Source organism: Piliocolobus tephrosceles, chromosome X (assembly GCF_002776525.5).
Source record: "Piliocolobus tephrosceles isolate RC106 chromosome X, ASM277652v3, whole genome shotgun sequence".
Taxonomy (NCBI): domain Eukaryota; kingdom Metazoa; phylum Chordata; class Mammalia; order Primates; family Cercopithecidae; genus Piliocolobus; species Piliocolobus tephrosceles.
Window position 1 is genome coordinate 87,449,019 of NC_045455.1, and position 21,539 is coordinate 87,470,557.

General features: G+C 39.7%; 1 protein-coding gene across 3 annotated transcripts in view; it reads left to right on the forward strand.

Moving 5' to 3' along the window:
* FLT1 (fms related receptor tyrosine kinase 1) overlaps nt 1-21,539 on the forward strand; it is a 196,781-nt gene that overhangs the window by 49,072 nt on the left and 126,170 nt on the right. For all 3 annotated transcript variants that reach the window (XM_023208746.1, XM_023208747.1, XM_023208745.1), the window contains exons 4-10: nt 8,509-8,633; nt 12,605-12,767; nt 12,865-13,001; nt 15,515-15,689; nt 16,660-16,777; nt 19,279-19,448; nt 19,882-20,041. In XM_023208746.1, the coding sequence (XP_023064514.1) occupies nt 8,509-8,633; nt 12,605-12,767; nt 12,865-13,001; nt 15,515-15,689; nt 16,660-16,777; nt 19,279-19,448; nt 19,882-20,041 (1,048 nt within the window). The remainder of the gene's footprint in view (nt 1-8,508; nt 8,634-12,604; nt 12,768-12,864; nt 13,002-15,514; nt 15,690-16,659; nt 16,778-19,278; nt 19,449-19,881; nt 20,042-21,539) is intronic.

Here is a 21,539-nt window from a genome sequence, read left to right on the forward strand (position 1 = left end):
TTTCATATGAATTTTAGAATCACCTTGTTAATTTCTATGAAATCATCCAGGATTCTTATAGTTATTGCATTTAATCTGTAGATCAATTTGAGGGGCATTAACATCTTAACAAAATTAAGTCTTCTAATCCATGAACATGAGATGTTTCCCACTTAGTAGATCTTCTTTAATTTCTTTCCATAAAGTCTTACAGTTTTCAAAGTATAAGTTGTATGCTTCTTTCGTTAAATATATTCCTAAACACTATATTCTTTTTGATGCTGTTATAAATGGAATCGTCTTCTTAATTTCATGTTCAGATTGTTCATTGCAAATGTATAGGAATATAATTCATTTTTGTATGTTGATCTTATATCCTGCAATCTTGCTCAACTCATTAATTCTAATAGTTTTTTAGTGGATTCCTTAGCATTTTGTAAGATCATGTCATCTGAAAATAGAGACTATTTTCCAAAATAGCTGCACCATTTTGGTCTTCCCAATCTGGATTTATTTTTCTTGCCCAATTGTTCTGGCTAGTACCTCTGGTACACTGTTGAATAGAAGCAGTGAGGGTGGACAACGATGTCTTATTCCTGATCTTAGGGGGAAACTTCCAGTGTTTCACCATTAAGTATGATGTTAGATGTAGGGTTTTTTTCTAGATGCCATTTATCAGGTTGAGGAAACTCAATGCAATTCCCACTTTCCTGAGTGTTTTCATCATGAAAGGAGCTTGGATTTTTGTCAAATCCTTCTTCTGCCATTTTAAGATAATCATGTGAGTTTTGATTTTTATTCTATTGACATGATATAGTAATTGCATTGGTTTCTGGATGTCAAATCAATCTTGCATTCCTGAAAAAAATCCCATTTGGGCATTGTATATCATTCTTTTTATATGTTTCTGAATTCAGTTTGCTAGTATTTTATTGAGTTTTTTGCAGCTACATTCATAATAGATATTGGTTTGTAGTTTTCTGGTGATGTCTTTGGTTTTGATATCAGAGTAAAACTAGCCTCCTAGAATGAGTTGGAAAGTTTTCCCTTCTCTTCTATTTTTTGGAAAAGTTTTTGAAAAATTGGTATTAGTTCTTTATGTTTGGTAGAATTGACTTGCCATCTGGGCCCTGACTTTCCCCTGTGAGCAGTTTGTTGTTGTTGTTACAATTCAGTGTCTTGTTATAAGTCTACTTGGGTTGTCTAATTCTTGTTGAGCTTGTTTCAGTAGTTTGTGTCTTTCCAAGCATTTGTCCATTTCATCTGTGATCTAATTTAATGGCATATCATTATAATATTCCTTCATAATGCTTTTTAATTTATAATTTTAATAATAATGTCCACTGATTCATTTCTTTTTAGTCTCACTCTGTCACCCAGGTTGGAGTGTAGTGGCACAATCTTGGTTCCTACAACCTCTGCCACCTGGGTTCAAGCGATTCTCCTGCCTTAGCCTCCTGAGTAGCTGGGATTACAGGGACCTGCCACCATACCTGGCTAATTTTTGTATTTTTTAGTAGAGATGAGTTTTCACTATGTTGGCCAGGCTGGTCTTGAACCCTTGACCTCAAATAATCCGCCCACCTCGGCCTCCCAAAGTGCTGGGATTACAGGCATGAGCCACTGCACCTGGCCCTGTTTCATTTCTGAATCTAATAATTTGAGTCTTGTTTCATTTTTTCTTGGCTTGTCTGGCATAAGGTTTATTAGTTGTGTTTATCTTTTCAAAGAACCAGCTTTTAGTTTAGAAATTTAGTGAAACTAATTCTGTTGTTTTGCATTCTCTTTAATTTTACTATAATCTTTATTATTTTCTCCCTTATGCTTCCTCTAGGTTTAGTTTTTTACCCAATGTTCTAAGGTGCAAGTTTAGGTTATTGATTTGAGATGTTTCTTCTTTATCAATAAGCATTTATGGCTATAAATTCCTCTCTAAACACTGTTTTACCTTCATCCCGTAAGTTTTAGTATGTTGTGTCTTCATTTACATTCATACCAAAGTATTTTCTAATTTCTTTTTTAATTTATTCTTTGATCCATTGATTATTTAGGAATGTGTTAATTTCCAAATATTTGTGAATTTTTCAAATTTATTTCTGTTACTGATTTTTAATTGCATTCCACTGTATTCAGACAACATACTTTGTATTATTTCTGTCCTTTTAAATGTATTGAGGTTTGTTTTATGGTTGAGCATAAGGTCTATCTTGGAGAATGTTTCATGTGCACTTGAGGAAAATATATACCCTGCTGTGATGGGTGAAATGTTCTATAGATGTCTGTTGGGTATAGTTGGTTAGTAGTGTTGTTCTGGTGTTCTACCGGCTTTTTAAAATCTTCTGTCCAGTTGTTCTATCCACTTTTTTTTTTTTTAAATGGAGTCTTGTTCTGTCGCCCAGGCTGGAGTGCAGTGGTGTGATCTCAGCTCACTGCAACATCTGCTGCCTGGGTTCAAGCGATTCTCCTGCCTCAGCCTCCTGAGTAGCTGGGACTTCAGGCGTGCATCACCACACTGGCTAATTGGTGTATTTTTAGTAGAGATAGGGTTTCACCATGTTGACCAGGCTGGTCTTGAACTCCTGACCTCAAGTGATCCACCTGCCTTGGCCTCCCAAAGTGCTAGGAGTACAGTCATGAGCCACTATGCCCGGCCCACTATCTACTGTTGAAAGTGGGGTATTGAAATCTTCACCTGTTATGGTTGAACTGTCTGTTTCTCCCTTTGATTCTGTCAGGTTTTACTTCCTGTGTTTTAGTGCTCTGTTATTAGGTATACATATGTTTTTAATTGTTATATCTTTTTCAAGGATTGACCCTCTTAATATTATCAAGCACCCCTCTCTATCTTCACTAACCATATCCTCACTAATAATTTCTTATTTAAAAGTCCATTTTGTCTCGTGTTAGTATAACCACTCCAACTTGCTTGTGGTTGCTCCAAAGCTCTGTTTTGAGTTGTCAGTGGCTTTGACAGGCAGTGTAAGTCAGTAAAGAACCTGCCTCTTTTCTTTTCTTGCTCATATTTCAAATAAAATATTTTACCAATCAGTACATTCTCCTTAAGTATTACTTATGGTCCACAATATGAAGGTCTGTATGATGTGAAAACTCTTATGTCTAGATAGAACCCTTTTAATGGGATTGGTTAATTCATGTTTATCCTCTCCACTTCATCTTCAATAAATGAGAATCATACCCTCCTTTAAAATGACTAGGTGTCCTCATGACCAGGAGAAAAATGCAATTAAAAGAAAGGCAACCAGGAAAAACTTTGTAAAAACCATAAATATGTACGTGTGCTAGAAAACAACGTGTTTACTCTTGAACTCCTCTTCAAGTCAGAAGCCCTAAACAATGGACATTGTTTACTTGCTCTTAACCCAGCAGAAGAACTCCCAGGTGATGCCAGTTGGAAATGGAATTGATTGAGGATAACATGCAGGGTCCACTATGTCTGTATGCTTCAATGTGCCAGCATGATTACAGATTTCAAAAGGAAAAAACCCATTTAAAAAATAGACATCATTCCATTCTGAGCAAGGGTCCCTGTTTGATCTTTCTCTGTGTCTGAGCCCACTTGTTGTCCTGAAGGATAGGTGACAGCCCAGATACTCCCAGTGGGTGAGAAGACCTCATATTCTATGCCAGTTTCCTGTCACTGCTTTGAGCTCTAAGAGTTCAGAGAGGTGAGGGCAGTGTGACCTCCACCTAGCTGAGTGTTGGCATGAGTCCCTGGTGACAGTGTGTCTGAGCTGCCAGTACACCGGCAGTCTTTGGAGCAGCTCTTCCTCACTCTTTCAACAACCAGCCAATTTGGTCTCAGGAAATCACTCTGCAGTGCTGGCTGGGATTGGAAGTCATTTTTAATTTTGTGACAAAGACAAATGTGTCCTACGGGAGTAGTAAGTGGTTTTACTGGTGATATTAATGGAACCGTGACCTCTTCTATATCTATGGTCCTACAAAACAAAATATGTTTGTATTATTATATGTCAGGCAAATTCATTCTTAGCCCTTCCTTGAAGTAAATTGCAGAGGAAATATACTATTAATAAGCCCAGAGAGTATTGTTCGTGTGTGTGTGTGTGTGTGTATGTATGTGTGTATCTACAGTCATATGCTCATTTGCAAACACGGTGGATTTATAATGCCACTATTGACTGTCACACAAATGATGTGTTTTGCATTGTGTTTGGAGGGACACAAATCACTGAAGTTCTGATATCTTTGTATAGAATTTCAGTGGACCCAGTGCCGAAATTGGTATTGGCTTTTAAAGGCCAATAGCTGTAGTAAAATTTAAGTGTTTTGGGGATCCACAGTACAAAAGGGAAAGAAGAAATTCAAAGATATATTGAATTAACCTTTTCTATTTTCAGTTGGGATTGGTATTCATTAGTCTAGAAATGACTACACTAATTTTATTATCTCCTGTAGGAACTTTTTGTGCCAGTGCCCTTTGTTGAAAACGGTCACTTAAGGAGACAGTAAATTAAATATGAAGGATTTACAGTTTAGTTAAATGAATTAAACCATTTCTTAGTGTTTGTGTTTACCTTGGGAGGCACAAAAGAGAAAAAAATATAGACTTATAAGAGGAAGGAAAGGAATGATCAAATCCCAATAGTCCATGGCTGAATGTCTAGCTCCCCAACTTTATTTAAAGGAGGAATTTAATGCTGATAAGAAATCCTTGTCTCTATCTGATTAACTTTTTCTCTCTGCATATGTTACTATACCCATTGAGATTCCTAATAAACACATAAGTTTATTAACTGTGACAGTTAATGTCTCATTCTATTATAGAAGACAAAACTCAAGTAAATCAAATGCAAAATTTATAGTTTTCCTTAAGCAATAATGGATGGAGCTTTATCATTTGAGTTTTAACTTTAATAATTACAAATATTACTATAAAATAATGCATGATCATTCTAGGAAGACTGACAAACACAGAAGAAGGTAAATAAAAAAACAACAATAATCCATAAAGCCAACACCCCAAGATAATCATTGTTAATTTTTTTCGGGTAGAGAAGGGATCTTGCTATGTTGCCCAGGCTAGTCTCAAACTCGGCCTCAAGTGATCCCCCTGCCTCAGCCTCCCAAAGTGCTGAGACTACAGGTGTGAGCCACTGCACCTGGCTGTTAAAATTTTAGTATATTTGTTTCTAATCCTTTTTCCTATGCCACTATGTCAATATATATTTATATTTTTGATAGTTAAGATGATGAGTATAATTTGTGATTTTCATATCTACCTACTGGTACCAGCAGCGAATCTTTATGGGTCTACAGCAACTTGATCCTTGCCTCCTTGGAGGAAAGAATTCAGTCAAGGGCATTAGTAGGTGTAAGGCAGATGGAGAGACCGAGGCAACTTTTAGAGCAGGAGTGACAGTTTATTAAACAGTTTTAGAGCAGGAATGAGAGGAAGCAAACTACACTTGGCAGAGGGCCAAGCAGGCAACTTGAGAGATTAAAGGGTTTGCGTTTACTCTCCCCTGATTTTTCCTTTGGGATGGGCTGTCCACGTGCACAGTGGCCTGCCAGCACTTGGGAGGAGCTGCGTGCGCAGTGTGTTTACTGACGTTGTGTTTGTGCGCAGTGTGTTTACTGACGTTGTGTTTGTGCTCGCTTGAGGTGTTTTTCCCTTACCAGTTGAGCATTCGCAGAGGAAAGTCATATACCGGTTAAACTCTGCCATTTGGCCTCTGAGTGTGCGTGCTTGAGCCTGCTCGCCCAGCTTCCGAGATCTTATCAGGAAGCTGCTGATCACCAGCTGTAGGTGTTTTCTGTCTGTTGGGAGACTGTCTATCTCTGGTGCCAGTTGTGACTAATTATTATTTTAGAAAGACAGTTTAATAACCACCTGTCCATTACCTGATGGTCACCTGACATTCTTGGGAGGAGGGGCACTCTCCTGCCCCACTCATGTCTGCTTGAATGCCAACTCTAACACTACCCCTCTTTGTTCATAAGTTCAAAGGAGTCAAAATAATAATAAGCAAATTAACAGCTAACTATTTGCCAGGGAATCATTCTAAGTGCTCTGCATATCTTAATTCATGTAATCCTCATTATAGCCCTTTCACATGGATTGTACAGATGAGGCACAGAGGCTATAATGATTTCCCCAAGGTTTCACAGTTACACAGGACCACAGCCAGGATTAAACCCAGGCATTGAGGCGTACTCTGAACCACCATGATCTGATGCCTCCCTCCGACTCAAAGCCTGCCCCAAAGTCTGCTGTCACACCCCATCCCTTGGTGATCAGTCCTTTTTCAGAATTTCTCCAACATTATACAGTACCATGAGGCACTTACTTTCCCACTGAATGTGTGGAAATCAGCCTTCATCTCTAAAAAATCATTGTCACCCGCTGGCAGCCCTTTCTATGGGGGCCTTTAAGAGAAGGTAGCCAGAGGTTCAGCCTTCAGGGTGCTGCAGGGGAAGGGGCTGTAGATTGGAGGTAGAAGTAACTGGCCTACAGGCCTGGCTGTGCCCATCTAGACAACTCATTTCGCCTGTTTGTGCCTCTTTTCTCATCTGTAAAATGACAGGATTGGATACCCGTTCACTCATTCATTTAGCACACATAAGACAGACATGAATACAATCCATTTCCTCTCCTCTAGGAACTTAGCATTCAAGGAGTACCCAGAGGAAAAAACTGCCGGTTCTGTGGACTGTGTTGTAACAGAATCAGTGGGAACACTGGGAAAGTCCCTAAGGTGGGCTAGGGTGGAGAAGGGTGCAGGAAGGAAGGGGGCTAGCAAGGCTTCCCAGAGGATGAGTGAGAATTATTAACATATAGGTGCCAAGGACCACACAAGATGGGCTGTGGTGAAAGGGTCTCTCTAGAGCTCACATCTGTGCCTCCATTCCACACTGCTGTGCACAAAACTATCCCATCTTCAGCAGGCTACTGCAGTGGCCCACTGTTTTTTCTTTTTTGGCTTAAAACTACGGAAATGTGTTATCTCATAGTTCTGGAAACTCTTAAGTCTGAAATCAAATCATCTGGGCCATGCCCCTTCTGAAACCTGCAGGAGAGCCCTTCCTCGCTTCTTCCTACATGCTGGTGGTTGCCCGCAATCCTTGGCATTCTTTGGCTTGCTGCTGCATCACCCCCGTCTCTGCCTCCGTCTGCACATAGAGCAAGTCTGCACACCCTGTCTGCCTTCACGTGGCTGCCTTCTTATAAGGATGCTAATCATATTGGATTAGGAGCCCTCCCTTACTTAGCTTAAGTAATTACATTTGCAACAACCCTGTTTTGAAATGAGGTTATGTTCAGAAGTACAGGGGGATTGGGACCTCAGCATACCGTTTTGGCAGGGACACAGTTCTACCACAATGATCACTGTAGCCACCATCTAGGCTAGGCAACCATTGCCTGCTTACTGCTTTTGTTTCTCTCCTATTCGTTCTCCATTCAGCATCCTGAATGAGTTTCATAACCCACAAACCTGAGACAGGACCAGCAAGCAGGTGGTGGCCTGGTTGGTTCTTTCAGCAAATGGAGAGAGTTCACACAGGACTTCTTTCCATTTAGTATATAAGGCTGGAGCAAATGGGGGACGATCAGAACACAATGACTCCTGAAGAGATCCTTGCCTGAGGATGTCAATAGATTCCCGAGGGCAAGGGCAGGGTAGACTGAGAATGTTTCTAAAAGGATCTCGGGCTCATTCTGGTTCCCCAAGGAGTTACCGGGAAGCTGAACAAGTGTTTGAATCCTCCTTGCCTCTGAGACTGGCCAAATGCCACGCTTTTTAAGGAAGTATTGGTGCTTAAAATCTTTTCCAGACTTCTCTGCAGGCACTTGCACATACTTTGCTATTAGCAGGTAAGTAGTGCATACTAAAGAAATAAGCCTAATATACATATGAAATAAATGCATCATTCAACACCGCTTCTCCTGGCTGTCCCCCTCCCCCTAAGCAGCTCAGACCTTCTCGTTCATTATTATTAGCCTCCGAGGAAAAGTCTAGAAAACCTTTAAGTCATGCTTCTGTCATTCAAATGATAATCCTCTCCTCAACTTGCTAGACTTCTGCATCACCTTGAATTCTCCAAAGAAGAGTTGACCTTCCCCACTGCATCTGTGCCCTTTGAGCGCTTACAAAGGCTCTGGAGGGCGCTTCCTGAGGCACTTAGCATAACTGTGGTGAGAAGTTTATGCAGAATTTTCTCCTTTTGCTCTTACTGCACTTTTAGGCCTTTTCCCACAGTGGTCCCCCCATATCACAATTGCATATTAGGGTATGGGGCAATCTGATCAGAGGCCAACAACAGATATGAAATTAGGCTTTATTAGGGAAGCTTTCTTTTTCTGGGTAGAAACACAGAGGGCCAAACTCAGAGACAAAGATATGAATATATGGATTACATAAGGGAGAATGGTGTGACTGTGGCAGTGCCTGCCTTACCCCACTAGCTACAGTGTCTAGATGCTTGCGTGTCCATCGTTTATATATATATATATATATATTTTTTTTTTTTCATTTTCTTCTCATTCAGATACAGGTAGACCTTTCGTAGAGATGTACAGTGAAATCCCTGAAATTATACACATGACTGAAGGAAGGGAGCTCATCATTCCCTGCCGGGTTACGTCACCTGACATCACTGTTACTTTAAAAAAGGTAAATTTGAACACTGCTTTTCTCAGAATACTTTTACTGCAAACAAGCATATAATAAAGTTTTACTCGTTTTATCTTTCCGGAATAATTTCCTTACAGACATCTGGGCTTCTCAGTGGACTTTCCTGTAACATCCTTTTACTATAAGGAATAGTGCTAGAAGTTATGCCCATGGATGTGGTTAAATAGAATAAAATGATAGTGTCTTAAGCGTAAATCGATGTGAATAATGAAAGAACTGAAATCGTGAAAAATGTTATGTATTGCCACAAACCCAATTGTGTGCAAATGTGAGAAAAATCAATTCTGCTGCTTACACAAATTAATAACTTTGCAGACAGTGGATTATCCAGATTACTGCAGAGTAGACAATGTCAGCAGGGTGCCCAGTTCTCCAGGCATTGACTTTCTGGCTTCATGCATAAGGAGACACCACCTTTGGTTTGAATTGGCAAGTTCCTTGATGAAAAAAGGCCTGTCTCCTGCTGAGCACCCAAACTTCATTTCTTAGGGAAAAAAAGGGAGGAAAGGCCATACATGAAACTTTTCTTCATATTATATTGTAAATTGTACATACGGAAAGGAAAAAGATTTAGGGTAGAATCTCAGAAAAACAAAAACTAAACATATGACATTCTAGCTAATTAATCAGCAGTAAGAGTTAGGAGTATACCAGGACTCAGAACTGGATAAAAACTACCCAAATGAAAACCTGTGTTAAGTTCTGAGAGCTTAGATCTTTAAGACAGAAAGTCAGGGCTGCCCCAGAGCAGCAGCTCGCACAGTGCATCACAGAGCAGGCACTCAGGAAGTGTTTGGTGCTGGTAGTGGTGGCAGTTAGGCTGGAAAGGTTTAGAGAATGATTTTCAGTCTCATCCATCAACCCTGAGTCCTGAAATGTGGTGGAGGAGTCTCCTTGTCCTCTTCCTTGCATTCACTGTCCTGGGTTGTTACTCACATAGGCCCTCAACATAGTCCATCGGAGACAGGTTTTGGCCTCCATTACATTTGTATGCCATCGCCAGGAAATAGACAGTCATTACGGCAGAGCTGGAAACGCCAGAGGAGTCAAACTCCTCAGTTGGTCAAGATAAAAACACTCTGGTTTCCAGAGTATCAGGAACTTCCCAGGTCATACTGAGCATTTGAGCCAATATCTTGCCTTCTTATTCAGTGTTCCTGCCATCCTTCTTGAGTGGTCTAGTTTGTATAGGAGGAAGACAAGGATGGTTAAGAGCAGAGGCTGGTGCCACATTGCCTGCACTCTAAACACACTGCCTGCTCATCACTGGGCAAACTAATGAGTCATCAAACCTCTCTCCACCTCACTTCCCCCATCTGAGGAAGGGGGTGATGACAGTGGTACCACCTCACATTGCTGTTAGAAAGGTTAAGTCAGGTGATATATGGAAAGCACTTAGATCAGTATCTCAGTACAAGATAAGCCCTATTCAGGGGTTAGCTTTAGCATTATTTAACAGTTTAATACCCAATACGGTACTTGATATATTACCAAGTCATGTTTTCAACAGCACGGCATTACTCCCCTTAGTCTGAGATAATTATTGCTGTATGATTAATACAGAAAACACCGTGTGGAGAGGGAAACGTTCTCTTTCATGCACACGCCAATGCAGGTGGGTTTTTTGCTCATCAGGAACATTCCAAAATTCCCATATAAAAATCTGGGGCTGGTGGGAGTCTCTTCACTGTTTTTCTGCCTAAGATCTGCAGTGCACAATTTAAAAAGAGAGAAAGAGAAGTGTAAAATTTTAACAGGGATTTTGGTTTAGCACTTGTGTACTGGAACTATTCTAACCTATGACGTATTTCTGCTGACATGAAGTTAGTATCTTTCCCTTTCATTTCTCTTATTGTCCCTTTTCTTCTAATTTTCTGTCCCCTCCCTCTCCTTTTCACATGCCTGCTTTGGCGGAGCTGTGGTCAACTGCAGACAGGCCTTGCTGCCCAGGGTTTCCTTTCGAGGCTGAGATCCACCTGCCCATCAGCCTTCATTCTTACACATGCGGTGGTGGCCACAGCTGATGGGCTACAGTCTTTGACTGCTTTAGATCTTGTCAGCTAAATGTAAAGTTACTTTGTTAATGGAATACTACTAACAGCCATAATGGATAGATGAGAGTAAGATAAACACTTTAAAGGAAATTTTAGTGTATTTTTAAGTTGTACTGAGGAAGCCTGTCAGCAAACCTTTCTTTTAGATTCAGCACATGCTTGTTTTCACTTATTTGTAAAGTAACACAGATTTCAGTCCCTGACTTACATTTTTCTGTGTTTTTCCTTTGTCTGCACTAAATTAGAAGAGTAGGTTTTTTTTCCCCCACCGAATGCATTCCTAAGTTTACAGGTCGCACCTTGATATAGTGAAACATGAAACGAATCCTTTAATTGCTTTCAGTTCTTCATAAACAGGATGTAATTAATTTCAAACCCAAGGAACACCGGTAATACATTCCAGTGTAGGCACAGTCCCTGGAAGAGAGGCACTAGTGGCTTGTGGACTAGAAATTTCTGCCATAGGATCACAAATCCAGATCAGCTCCTTCAGCAAGCAATAGAAATAAATGATAACTGGATAGAGAGAGGGATTTCGGGTGTACTTTTTAAAAGGCGATAGGAAAGGTTTCAAGCTTCTTTATGGCTGTTTGGTATTTCCTTTATAATCTGTTGGGGGAAGGTAATTTGATTTTTGTTTTTCCTTTTTCAACTGGGAATAAGGAATAGTGGTAGTTGGGAGTCGACCACCACTGAAATTTTTGGCAACCTGGCATCAGGGGAATTTGGCTGGGCCACTTGATGGAGCAATGACCCTTTACAAATAAAGTTTAATCCCACGGCAGACTGTTTATCTTGTAGTCTTTAAACGTTACGTTCTTGATGTCAGAAGAAGGCATAAGGAGAAAGTCAAATCATGGATTATTTTCTTCTGTCTGGACTCACCGTGCTTGGGAATACTTCTGAGCATTCGAGAGCACTTCATTCATGGCAGTCTCTGGCCTCCAAGGCTCCAAGCTCCAGCTTCTGGAAGTGTCCCTTTCAGAGGCAGAGCTGATGCCTTCCTTGTGACACAGCAGGATCCTCAGAATGACAATCCCAGCGAGTGCCAAGTTAATGTTATGAATCTTGGAGGACCCGGAATTATCTGCAGTCTTTTGAAGACAGCCACTTCTTCAGTAAACCATGCAAAATGGGAGGAAAAGCTATGGCTTGTTAAAAGCTCTGGACGATGAAAACAAATGAGAATAATCTGGCAGCCCCAGCAGAAAAAAATGCAATTGGCTTCTCTCTCTCTTTTGAGACAGTCTCGTTCTATCGCCCAGGCTGGAGTGCAGTGGTGTGATCTCAGCTCACTGCAACCTCCGCCTCCCGGGTTCAAGCGATTCCCCTGCCTCAGCCTCCAGAGTGGCTGGGATTACAGGCACCTGCCACCATGCCCAGCTAATTTTTGTATTTCTAGTAAAGACAGGGTTTCATCATGCTGCCCAGGCTGGTCTCTGCTGACCTCAGGTGATCCACCCACCTCGGCCTCCCAAAGTACTGCAATTACAGGTGTGAGCCACCACACCCAGCCTGTTAATTGGTTTGTCTGCTGAGTGTCCGACCAGTTTATTATGAAGATTCCTGGAGGCCAAAGAGTTATGGGCTCCCCCTGAAAGTCTGATATGACAACTAGGTCTATCCTGGGTAGGTGCCACTTGTTGCCAAGGCTGATAGTAAATTATCATAATTACTATAATTAATCATAATGCAAGTATCTTTTGCTATATACAAAGAAACTCAAGAACCAATGATAAAAAACTAGAGTTTTTAACCTAGCTTGTTATAAGCAAACTACAGAGTTTTACTATTTTCATTTTAGATGAAAAATCATGTTTTCACCAACTGCTGGTGAAACAGTATTGCCAACCAGTGCTAAAAGGACCTTGTTAACGCATGCCTCTTCCTTTTCAGTTTCCACTTGACACTTTGATCCCTGATGGAAAACGCGTAATCTGGGACAGTAGAAAGGGCTTCATCATATCAAATGCAACGTACAAAGAAATAGGGCTTCTGACCTGTGAAGCAACAGTCAATGGACATTTGTATAAGACAAACTATCTCACACATCGACAAAGTAAGTGATGCTTCAGAGGCATGAACATAAGCTGAAGTGCTCTTTATTTTTATCTGCGTAATGAAAATTTTTAAAAATTTCTCTTTTATGCTTGCAGCCAATACAATCATAGATGTCCAAATAAGCACACCACGCCCAGTCAAATTACTTAGAGGCCATCCTCTTATCCTCAATTGTACTGCTACCACTCCCTTGAACACGAGAGTTCAAATGACCTGGAGTTACCCTGATGAAGTGAGTGACCCATTTTTCTATTTCTTCTGCAGGACAGTATTTTTAGCAAGTGAAATCCCGCAGGGTTTTTGAGATGGGAAAAATCAGAAAATCCTGATTCCTGTGGCAGTGTTAGTCAATAAAGAAGCTTTGGGTTTGGTTTGAGTGCTTTCTTTGCCTGGCATTTCATGAGTGTGATCTGCAGAGATATCGTCTTTTGATGTCTGCGGTTTTGTTTTGAAGAGCATAGACTGGCATTTCTATTGCATGATTCTAGGTGGAAAGAAAGGGATTGTTTCATTCTTGGAAACTATTCTGTAGGATTTAGAGATGAGAGAGAAATGTATCACTAAATGCCAGGCAGAGACTGCCTTTTGTAACAACAACAACAACTTTCCAGGAGGCTGTCTCTGTCAGCGCATTCATTTAGGATGCTGGCAGACAGTCAGGCACCTGATTGGAACATGTTTGGAAAAGATATTACAACCCAGTCATCCAATATTCCATTTGTTAAGTGTCAGGGGAGCAATTCTGTCCTTCAGAAAAATGAGAAGAATGAAGCCTGAGTTGGGTTCCCTTATTCAAATCGAACATTCTTGCAAACAATAATTGTTTTAAAAATGTATACATGAGGAAACTATGATAAACTGTTACGGAAATTTTGACAGTAGTTCTAGCCCCTATTTCTTGTGTGTCAGCATGATTTATGCGGCATATCTCAAGTACAATCATTTGTTATGTCGTTCAGATTGCCCAATTACAAAGTCAATTTATGATTAAATTATGTATGAAAGATTAATGCATCAGCCCCAAGCTAGTGTTGTTTTTCATGGACATTTCTTGACATGGAAATCGAATAACTTAGCAACAAAAACGTGTAACGAGTGCCCTGTAGGGGCACATTAAGGCCTTAACTGTCATCAACTGTTTTCTAGGAGTGGTATTGTTTCATTTAAATAAAAATGCTGTAGCTTGTAGCAATATTTTCTGGGTTTTAATAGAAATCAAATATTCTCAGTAAGTGCCAAGAGGGAAGAAACTTCTATCCTGCTAGCACGTTGCTACTGTAAGTAAGAGTATCTATAATACATCTATTAAATGCTAATAATCTTCTAAAACAGCACTGTCCAACAGAACTTTCTGCGATGGAAATATCCTGTACTTGTGCCACTAGCCACATATGGCAGATGACCACTTGAAATGTGACTAGTGTGACTGAGGAAATGAATTTTTGATTTCATTTAATTTTAATAGCCACACGTGGCTGGTGGCTGCAGTACTGGCCGAAGCAACTCTAAAACACAGGATGAGTTATTTCCCAAGTCAGAAGCAATACCAGTGTTACCTTGGCAAAGGGAGTAGTACCTGTATAAATAGAGCTGCAGAAAGCTCCCTCAGTCTGTTATGTTAAGGGACTAGTTCTCTGACCTTTGATAGTGGCAATTGACTTTTCTCTCTGGTTATTGCTGAGAATGAAGAAAATGGCCTCAAAATGTGTCTGTCTGTTCCAACAGGGAAGTAAATGGACAGGTGGGTAGAAGTGTATTAAACGTGGCACAGAGGAGAACTAAGCTCCCCATCCAAAGATCAGTTCTGGACAGCTCCCAAAGACATTTTTCCATGCTCCTCCCCTCTGCCCCTATGACTATGGGGAAGGGTTGAGAGGTGGAAGTAACTTATTAGTTATAAAATATAGTGCTTAAAAAAAAAAGGAGAAGGCAATGTGATCTTGTCTTCTCAAAACAGTGAGCAGGACTGTCATTGTGGCCAGGTCAGATTGCGGAGCCTAAGACTGATTCTTGTTCTTCTCTGAGACAAACCTGGGACAGCACCTTTCAAGTCTTGGTTAAACCTGCTGATGGCTTTGCATGTCCCCAGATCCGTTTACTATGATTTAGCCAACATGGGCAAGCATTGCTCAGATAGTGAAATAATGAAATTATAGGATTATTCCACCTTAGTAAGTAGAGACAAGACTCATTATCTTTTCCTTCATATCTAGTAGGGACAAAAAAGGAAACTCACATGGTGATTTGGTGAGATAAGCACTGTCATTAAGCCAGACACTAAGGCTTATGATTGTCCATGTTTGTGTGTGATATGTATGCCTACAGAACAGGTTACTGTGTAGAGAGGTGTGTGTGCCAGAGGAAGGACACTAGACTTACACTCAAAAGACCGGAGTTCCTGGCCAACTTGGGCCAGGGGGTCCCTTCCTTCAGTTTTTTCATCAGTAAAAGGGCAGTCAGCCTGCCAATCTCACTAGGTTGTTGAGACAAACAATTGAGATGGTATATGTGAAAATGCATTTGAAGAAAATTAAGTGCTAAATAAATCCTACTATGCTACATATTTGAAGCACCTCTAGACACAGATATAGCTTCCAAACATTGTGCTCTAGGTGGATGTGACATGATTCTTAGCATAAAACAGAAGCTATTGTCGAAGTTATGATCTAAGAAATGTTAAAATCCTATATAACTTTAAGCATGAACACTCACTCCTTCTATATTTGTTATACATTTTCTTTCTAGAAAAATAAGAGAGCTTCTGTAAGGCGACGAATTGACCAAAGCAATTCCCATGCCAACATATTCTACAGTGTTCTTACTATTGACAAAGTACAGAACAAAGACAAAGGACTTTATACTTGTCGTGTAAGGAGTGGACCATCATTCAAATCTGTTAACACCTCAGTGCATATATATGGTAAGCATAGTTCAGCGTTGCCAACTCATGCTATGCTTTCTAATCGTTGTAGATGTCTGTGTTCTCTAAATAAGTCAGTTTTCTGTTGGCCAAGAGTTACGTTATCATGAATGAATACGACTTGGCCATCGTTCCCTCCTCCCCCTATCAAAAAGCAAACCACATTAAGTACTGTTTAAATGTAATACTTTTGAATTGAACAGATAGTCCTTTCTTTAGATGTTTATTATAGCTAATAATTCGGTTAGAACCTAATATATTTATGAAATTTTTAGTGTCCTATATAAACAAAACAGAAAAGGATGATGAATTTCATCTTTATTACCTCAGAAAAATTTCTCAGGTACTACCATGAATTAGAGAAATGAAAATATGGTATGCTAAATCATTTAGAATTAATGCTATTTTATCCCTGCTTTTATTCTCATGGAATCCTAATGTTGTTGCTTAATTTCAGTATGCAAATTCTATAAAGAAAATGCTTAAAATCCTTATTTCCATTGTTGAAAAGGAAACAGTGTGGAGGGCAGAAACTGTGGAACAATTCTATCAGTAGCCTTTTATTTCCTTTTGTCTTTCTCCAGTTGATTTTTGATATCAAATTAGTTGTTTAGGGTGCCCAGAGCAACGTTTTCTCACCGTGCTCACAGCGGCCAGGTAGACTTTTAGAAATCTTTTCCCACTTCCTTGTTATTATGATAGAGATATTTACGGTGTTTTACTTTATGTTGCTCTGCCACTGTTTTATGTTGCTAGGACGTGATACCATTTGATTTGAAAGGCATGCACCGGTTACGGTGCTTTTAAAGTATCCTATTCATTGATCAATATTGAGGCTCATTGATAGGCTTTATCGTAATTCAGCTCTGTTTATTTACTTATTGATTACACCCTCTCTTAATGAGGCCCTAAGGTTTTGTTCATGGAAATATATTCTTTTCTAATGTATTTATCACTTCTCCTTTCAAAGATAAAGCCTTCATCACTGTGAAACATCGAAAACAGCAGGTGCTTGAAACTGTAGCTGGCAAGCGGTCTTACCGGCTCTCGATGAAAGTGAAGGCGTTTCCCTCACCGGAAGTTGTATGGTAGGACCATACTTATTTCCATAACAGTGTAAGATGTGCTTTGTAAGTGGGAAGCTGCAAGAGCCTAGTGACTATAATTCCTGACAAAATACCAAAAGATGTTTCTCAGGCAGCCCCAGAGAGCTCAGAACTCTGTAGATTCTTGGGTGGTGGAGGTGAGAAGGGCTGGGGGAAAGGAAATAATGTAGCAAGGTAAGCAAGAGATGAGGTTTGTTGGAGTTCAGTCTAGTCAGTCTCTTACTGTGGTTAACTTTCTGCATCTCTAAACCTTCCTAGGAAGTCAGCATTCTTTGAATGGGATGTGTTGAACAATGACTAGGAAGCATTTTGAATATGTAACATGCTCTATTAACCCTGAAGAAGTGGACTCTTGTAATGAGAATGCTGAAAATAATTCTTTTATATACAGCTGGGTTGAAAGTTCCACTCTTGTTTTAAAATTAAACAAACATTAATAGAGACAAGACTTACTCATTTGAAGATGGGGACGAATGGGCCTACTTGAACTAATTAAGTTTTTTTTGGCTAGAAGGATATATATTCAAAACCTTCTTCAGCAGTTTTTTAAAACACTAGTACAACACCTGATGTAAAACAATGTAATCTGTTTATGGTCTGCAATCATTTTACAAAATTACTGTTAACGGCCAATACCTTTGGCTCAAGTCATTACCTTTTAAACAAAGGGTATGGTACAAAACTGATTAGCAAAACAGCCCGTACAATAGGGATGTGGTGCCATTTTAGAATCCCCCTAACCAGAGCTGATTTGCCTTTCAACGTCGTATGAGGGTAGTGTGTGTTTGCAGTTCCCTTAAATACTTAATAGGGAATTAAAGAGAAAATTTTAACTGTGTGCTATGTCTTCATGCCATTGCAGTAGAAAAATGATCTGTTTTGCTTCAGAATATCAAAAACATTTAGTAGTAAATTTTTAGGTTTAATAGTAAATTGAATAGTAATGTAATGACTCCAGGAGGTACATTCACTCCTCCGGTGTCTGAGAGCACGCTCATCTGTTAGCGCTGATTTCTTCAGTAACTAAGTCGCAAGGGCATTAGAAAAATTCAGTCCACTGTCAAAAATGCTGACTTGTTGATAGGAAAGAATTTAGAGTAACATCAAGACAATATTTTTAATCACAAAGTGTAGCATCCTCATTTTAATTACTTTGGATCTGAGACACACTAGTAATGGGAATTTGTTTGTAGGACTTTATAATCATGCATGATAATGAACTAAGTTCCCAATATTAAACCTTTATACAGAACATAAGAAACTCCTAATGGATTAAAACTGCCTATTTAAAGAACCATGCATTTTAATGAAATCATAGAATTTTAGAGTTATAAGGAACCTTTGAGAAACTCTAGAAAATTTGAGAAAATTGGAGCCCAAGCTGGTTAGTCATGTGTGCAGCAGCCTGCAGTGAGTAGCAGAGCCAGGTCAAGCATCCAGGCTCAGACTGTCAGTTCTGTGTGCAATAGAATGATATCAATGCATCGATTCAGTATTTAATATGTTTTTAAAATTTTTTTAAGTTTATGCTTTCTGTTGGTTTTGCACCTTAACTGTTCTTCCTCAGAGGAGAAATCTTGATAATCTTGATTTCACTCTAGTTTATGAAAGGGACAACTGGTGTGACCATTTATAAAACTAATAAGAATTCCCCCTGAGACCACAATAGGAAAGTCTATTTGTATTTGTATTTTTATCTGGAGAAGTGATTTAGTTGATCTTACAATGGCCCTTATACTGCTGATGGAGCCTCATGGAAAACTCTGAAAAACATCTCTGAAAAACATCTCGGATGGAATCAGAGCCCCTGCTACTATTTTTAAAAATCTGCATTTCTTGTTAATCCTTAAGTCACACTGGCCACCGGTATCCCTGTGGGCACACTAAGCTACTGTTTTTCTATCTTCCTTCACTCGCTTTATTTCTTCCTCCTTGCCAGTAAATATGAAGTGTTACCCAGTCTAAAAAGCATATCTCCGTTTACTGAAAAGTTAATGGCTACATTTTAAAAATCAACACTGATGATCGAATATTTGAAACTGGTCAACTTGAGGCCGGGTGCGGTGGCTCACGCCTGTAATCCCAGCACTTTGGGAGGCTGAGGCGGGTGGATCACAAGGTCAAGAGTTCAAGACCAGCCTGGCCAACATGGTGAAACCCCATCTCTACTAAAAATACAAAAATTAGCTGGGCGTGGTGGCAGATGCCTGCAATCCCAGCTACTCAGCAGGCTGAGGCAGAGAATCGCTTGAACCCTGGAGGCAGAGGCTGCAGTGAGCCGCAATTGCGCCACTGCACTCCAGCCTGGGTGACAGAGTGAGACGCTATCTCAAAAAAAAAAAAAAAAAAAAAAGAAAGAAAGAAAGAAAGAAACTGGTCAAATTAAGCTCAAAAACTTAAATGACAGTGTTAACAAAGTGATATTGTGAGGTGAGGCTGTGAGGCTGTGTGAAATGACTTACTGATTATGCTTTTAACCACAGGTTAAAAGATGGGTTACCTGCGACCGAGAAATCTGCTCGCTATTTGACTCGGGGCTATTCGTTAATTATCAAGGATGTAACTGAAGAGGATGCCGGAAATTATACAATCTTGCTGAGCATAAAACAGTCAAATGTGTTCAAAAACCTCACTGCCACTCTAATTGTCAATGGTAAGTTTGCTGCTCAGGCTTTCTTCTGGTTCCGGTAGGAAACAAATTAGTGAACATTTATGAATTCAAAAATCAGCGTAACAGCATCAGAGATAACAACATTTCAAATAATCATTTGAAAAAACACTTAACGTTAAGTTCCCATCTTCAACAATCTCGTGTTTGTTTGTTGTATTCCATAGGCGGCATGATCTTTTATCATTGTAATCACAATGTATATACCATGGAATCACATTATTAATATTCCCAAAACACTGCTACTATTTTTAAAAATCTGCATTTTCTTGACAAATAGGAGGGTTTACTTGTTTTTTGTTTCTTGTTTGTTTCCCTGACATCAAAACCAGCGAGAATGTGGTCCTTCATGTGTGGCCCAGGAGAAGGTCATTAGAACAGCTCTTGACTTCTGTCTCGTTCTTCATCTCCTTTCCAGTGAAACCCCAGATTTACGAAAAGGCTGTGTCATCATTTCCAGACCCAGCTCTCTACCCACTGGGCAGCAGACAAATCCTGACTTGTACCGCATACGGTATCCCTCAACCTACAATCAAGTGGTGCTGGCACCCCTGTAACCATAATCATTCTGAAGCAAGGTAGGGACAGTCAGTTTTTTGACTAACTTTCAAATACTTTTTGACACCTGGAATTAAGATTTTTTTTAATGGACACAGATGGGAATCTGCAGATAGGGTGTACTGTATATTTAAGGCAAGGCTCTCCCTGCCTTGGAAAAAGGGGGGCAACAGCTACTTTCTTTCTTACTGAATATACCTTACCATTGGCTAACAATTTCATAATTTTTCTCTCTGGTTTACAGTTTTAGAAGCACAAGCACAAAACTAAGGTCCTCCCATGAGCTGTTATATGAGCTCCGGTTGGAACTCTGGTATCCTGTTTCTCAGTTGAAGATCCCTAGACTTTGGCTATACCACTATGTCAGGTGCATTAGCATTCCCATTGTTCATTTTGTATTCTTTGGATATGATCCAAGTTCTTCCCAACACTGATGATCACTATGTTTCCTACTTTTGGGCTTTGCTCTTCCATCTGTCTGAAATGCACTTCCACCCACTGCCTGCCTCCTAAGAGGGCCTTACTTATCAAACCCCATGGCTCAGCTCGTACGTCACCTTCTCTGTGAACTCTCCTGACTGCCTCATTCAGAATCACGTCTTCCTCCTCAGTATGAACAGCACTTTGTTCACACCATTGTTACATCGCTCGATGCACACAGGTTTGTGTCTCTCTAAGCCAAGAGCTGACTGAGAGTACCCCTGTGTCTTTAGGCTGGGTGAAGGCTGGTACACAGTAGATGCTTAGTGTATATTTGCTAAGTGAATACATCCCCACCCTCTGCTAATTGTGCAACATTTCTTTGCATCCTGTTGATGACTGAGCCTTGTTTGCTTTTTCCTCTTTTTGTTTAGTCTAGAGGAATGATACTAAGGATAGTTCATGGGAGCTAATTTGAAGAACAGGAATAGAATTCATAGGTGCAACAATAAGGTATTATTGAAACTGCCCAAGAATTATCATTATGCCAAACTATTTTCCTTTTTACTTTTAACTCCACTTGCAGAGTGTTCAGGAGGATTGTTATTTAAAAAAAAAAAAAAAAAAAAAAAACTGATAGGAAAAGTAAACAAAGCATAATTCTAATATAAACAGATAGAAGTGGCTATTTGATTTTCTAGATTATTCCCACAATTCCAACTCCTTTTGCTTAGGGTGTGTTACTCTCAGAGTGGAAAGTTACTGGTGAGTTATGGAATTCCTGGAAAGTAGCTATTTCCACACATCTGATTTCTCATTTGACTGTCATTTTCTAATAATAGAAATATAAAGGACTTAAAAATCTTAAATATCTTCTTTACCACTGTGAATGTTTAACGCAAAAGACAGTGAGATCTACTGAAATTCTATACTATTTTGCAAATTTGGGGTATGCATCAATATTAATGGACCCATCCTCTTAGGGTCTTGACATATGTGCCAACCTAACATGCAAATAAATCAAAAAATAACTAAATAATTGAAGCTGTTTGATTTGGATAAAAGTGTAGAGTTGAATTTTTCTGGAATAACAGAGCC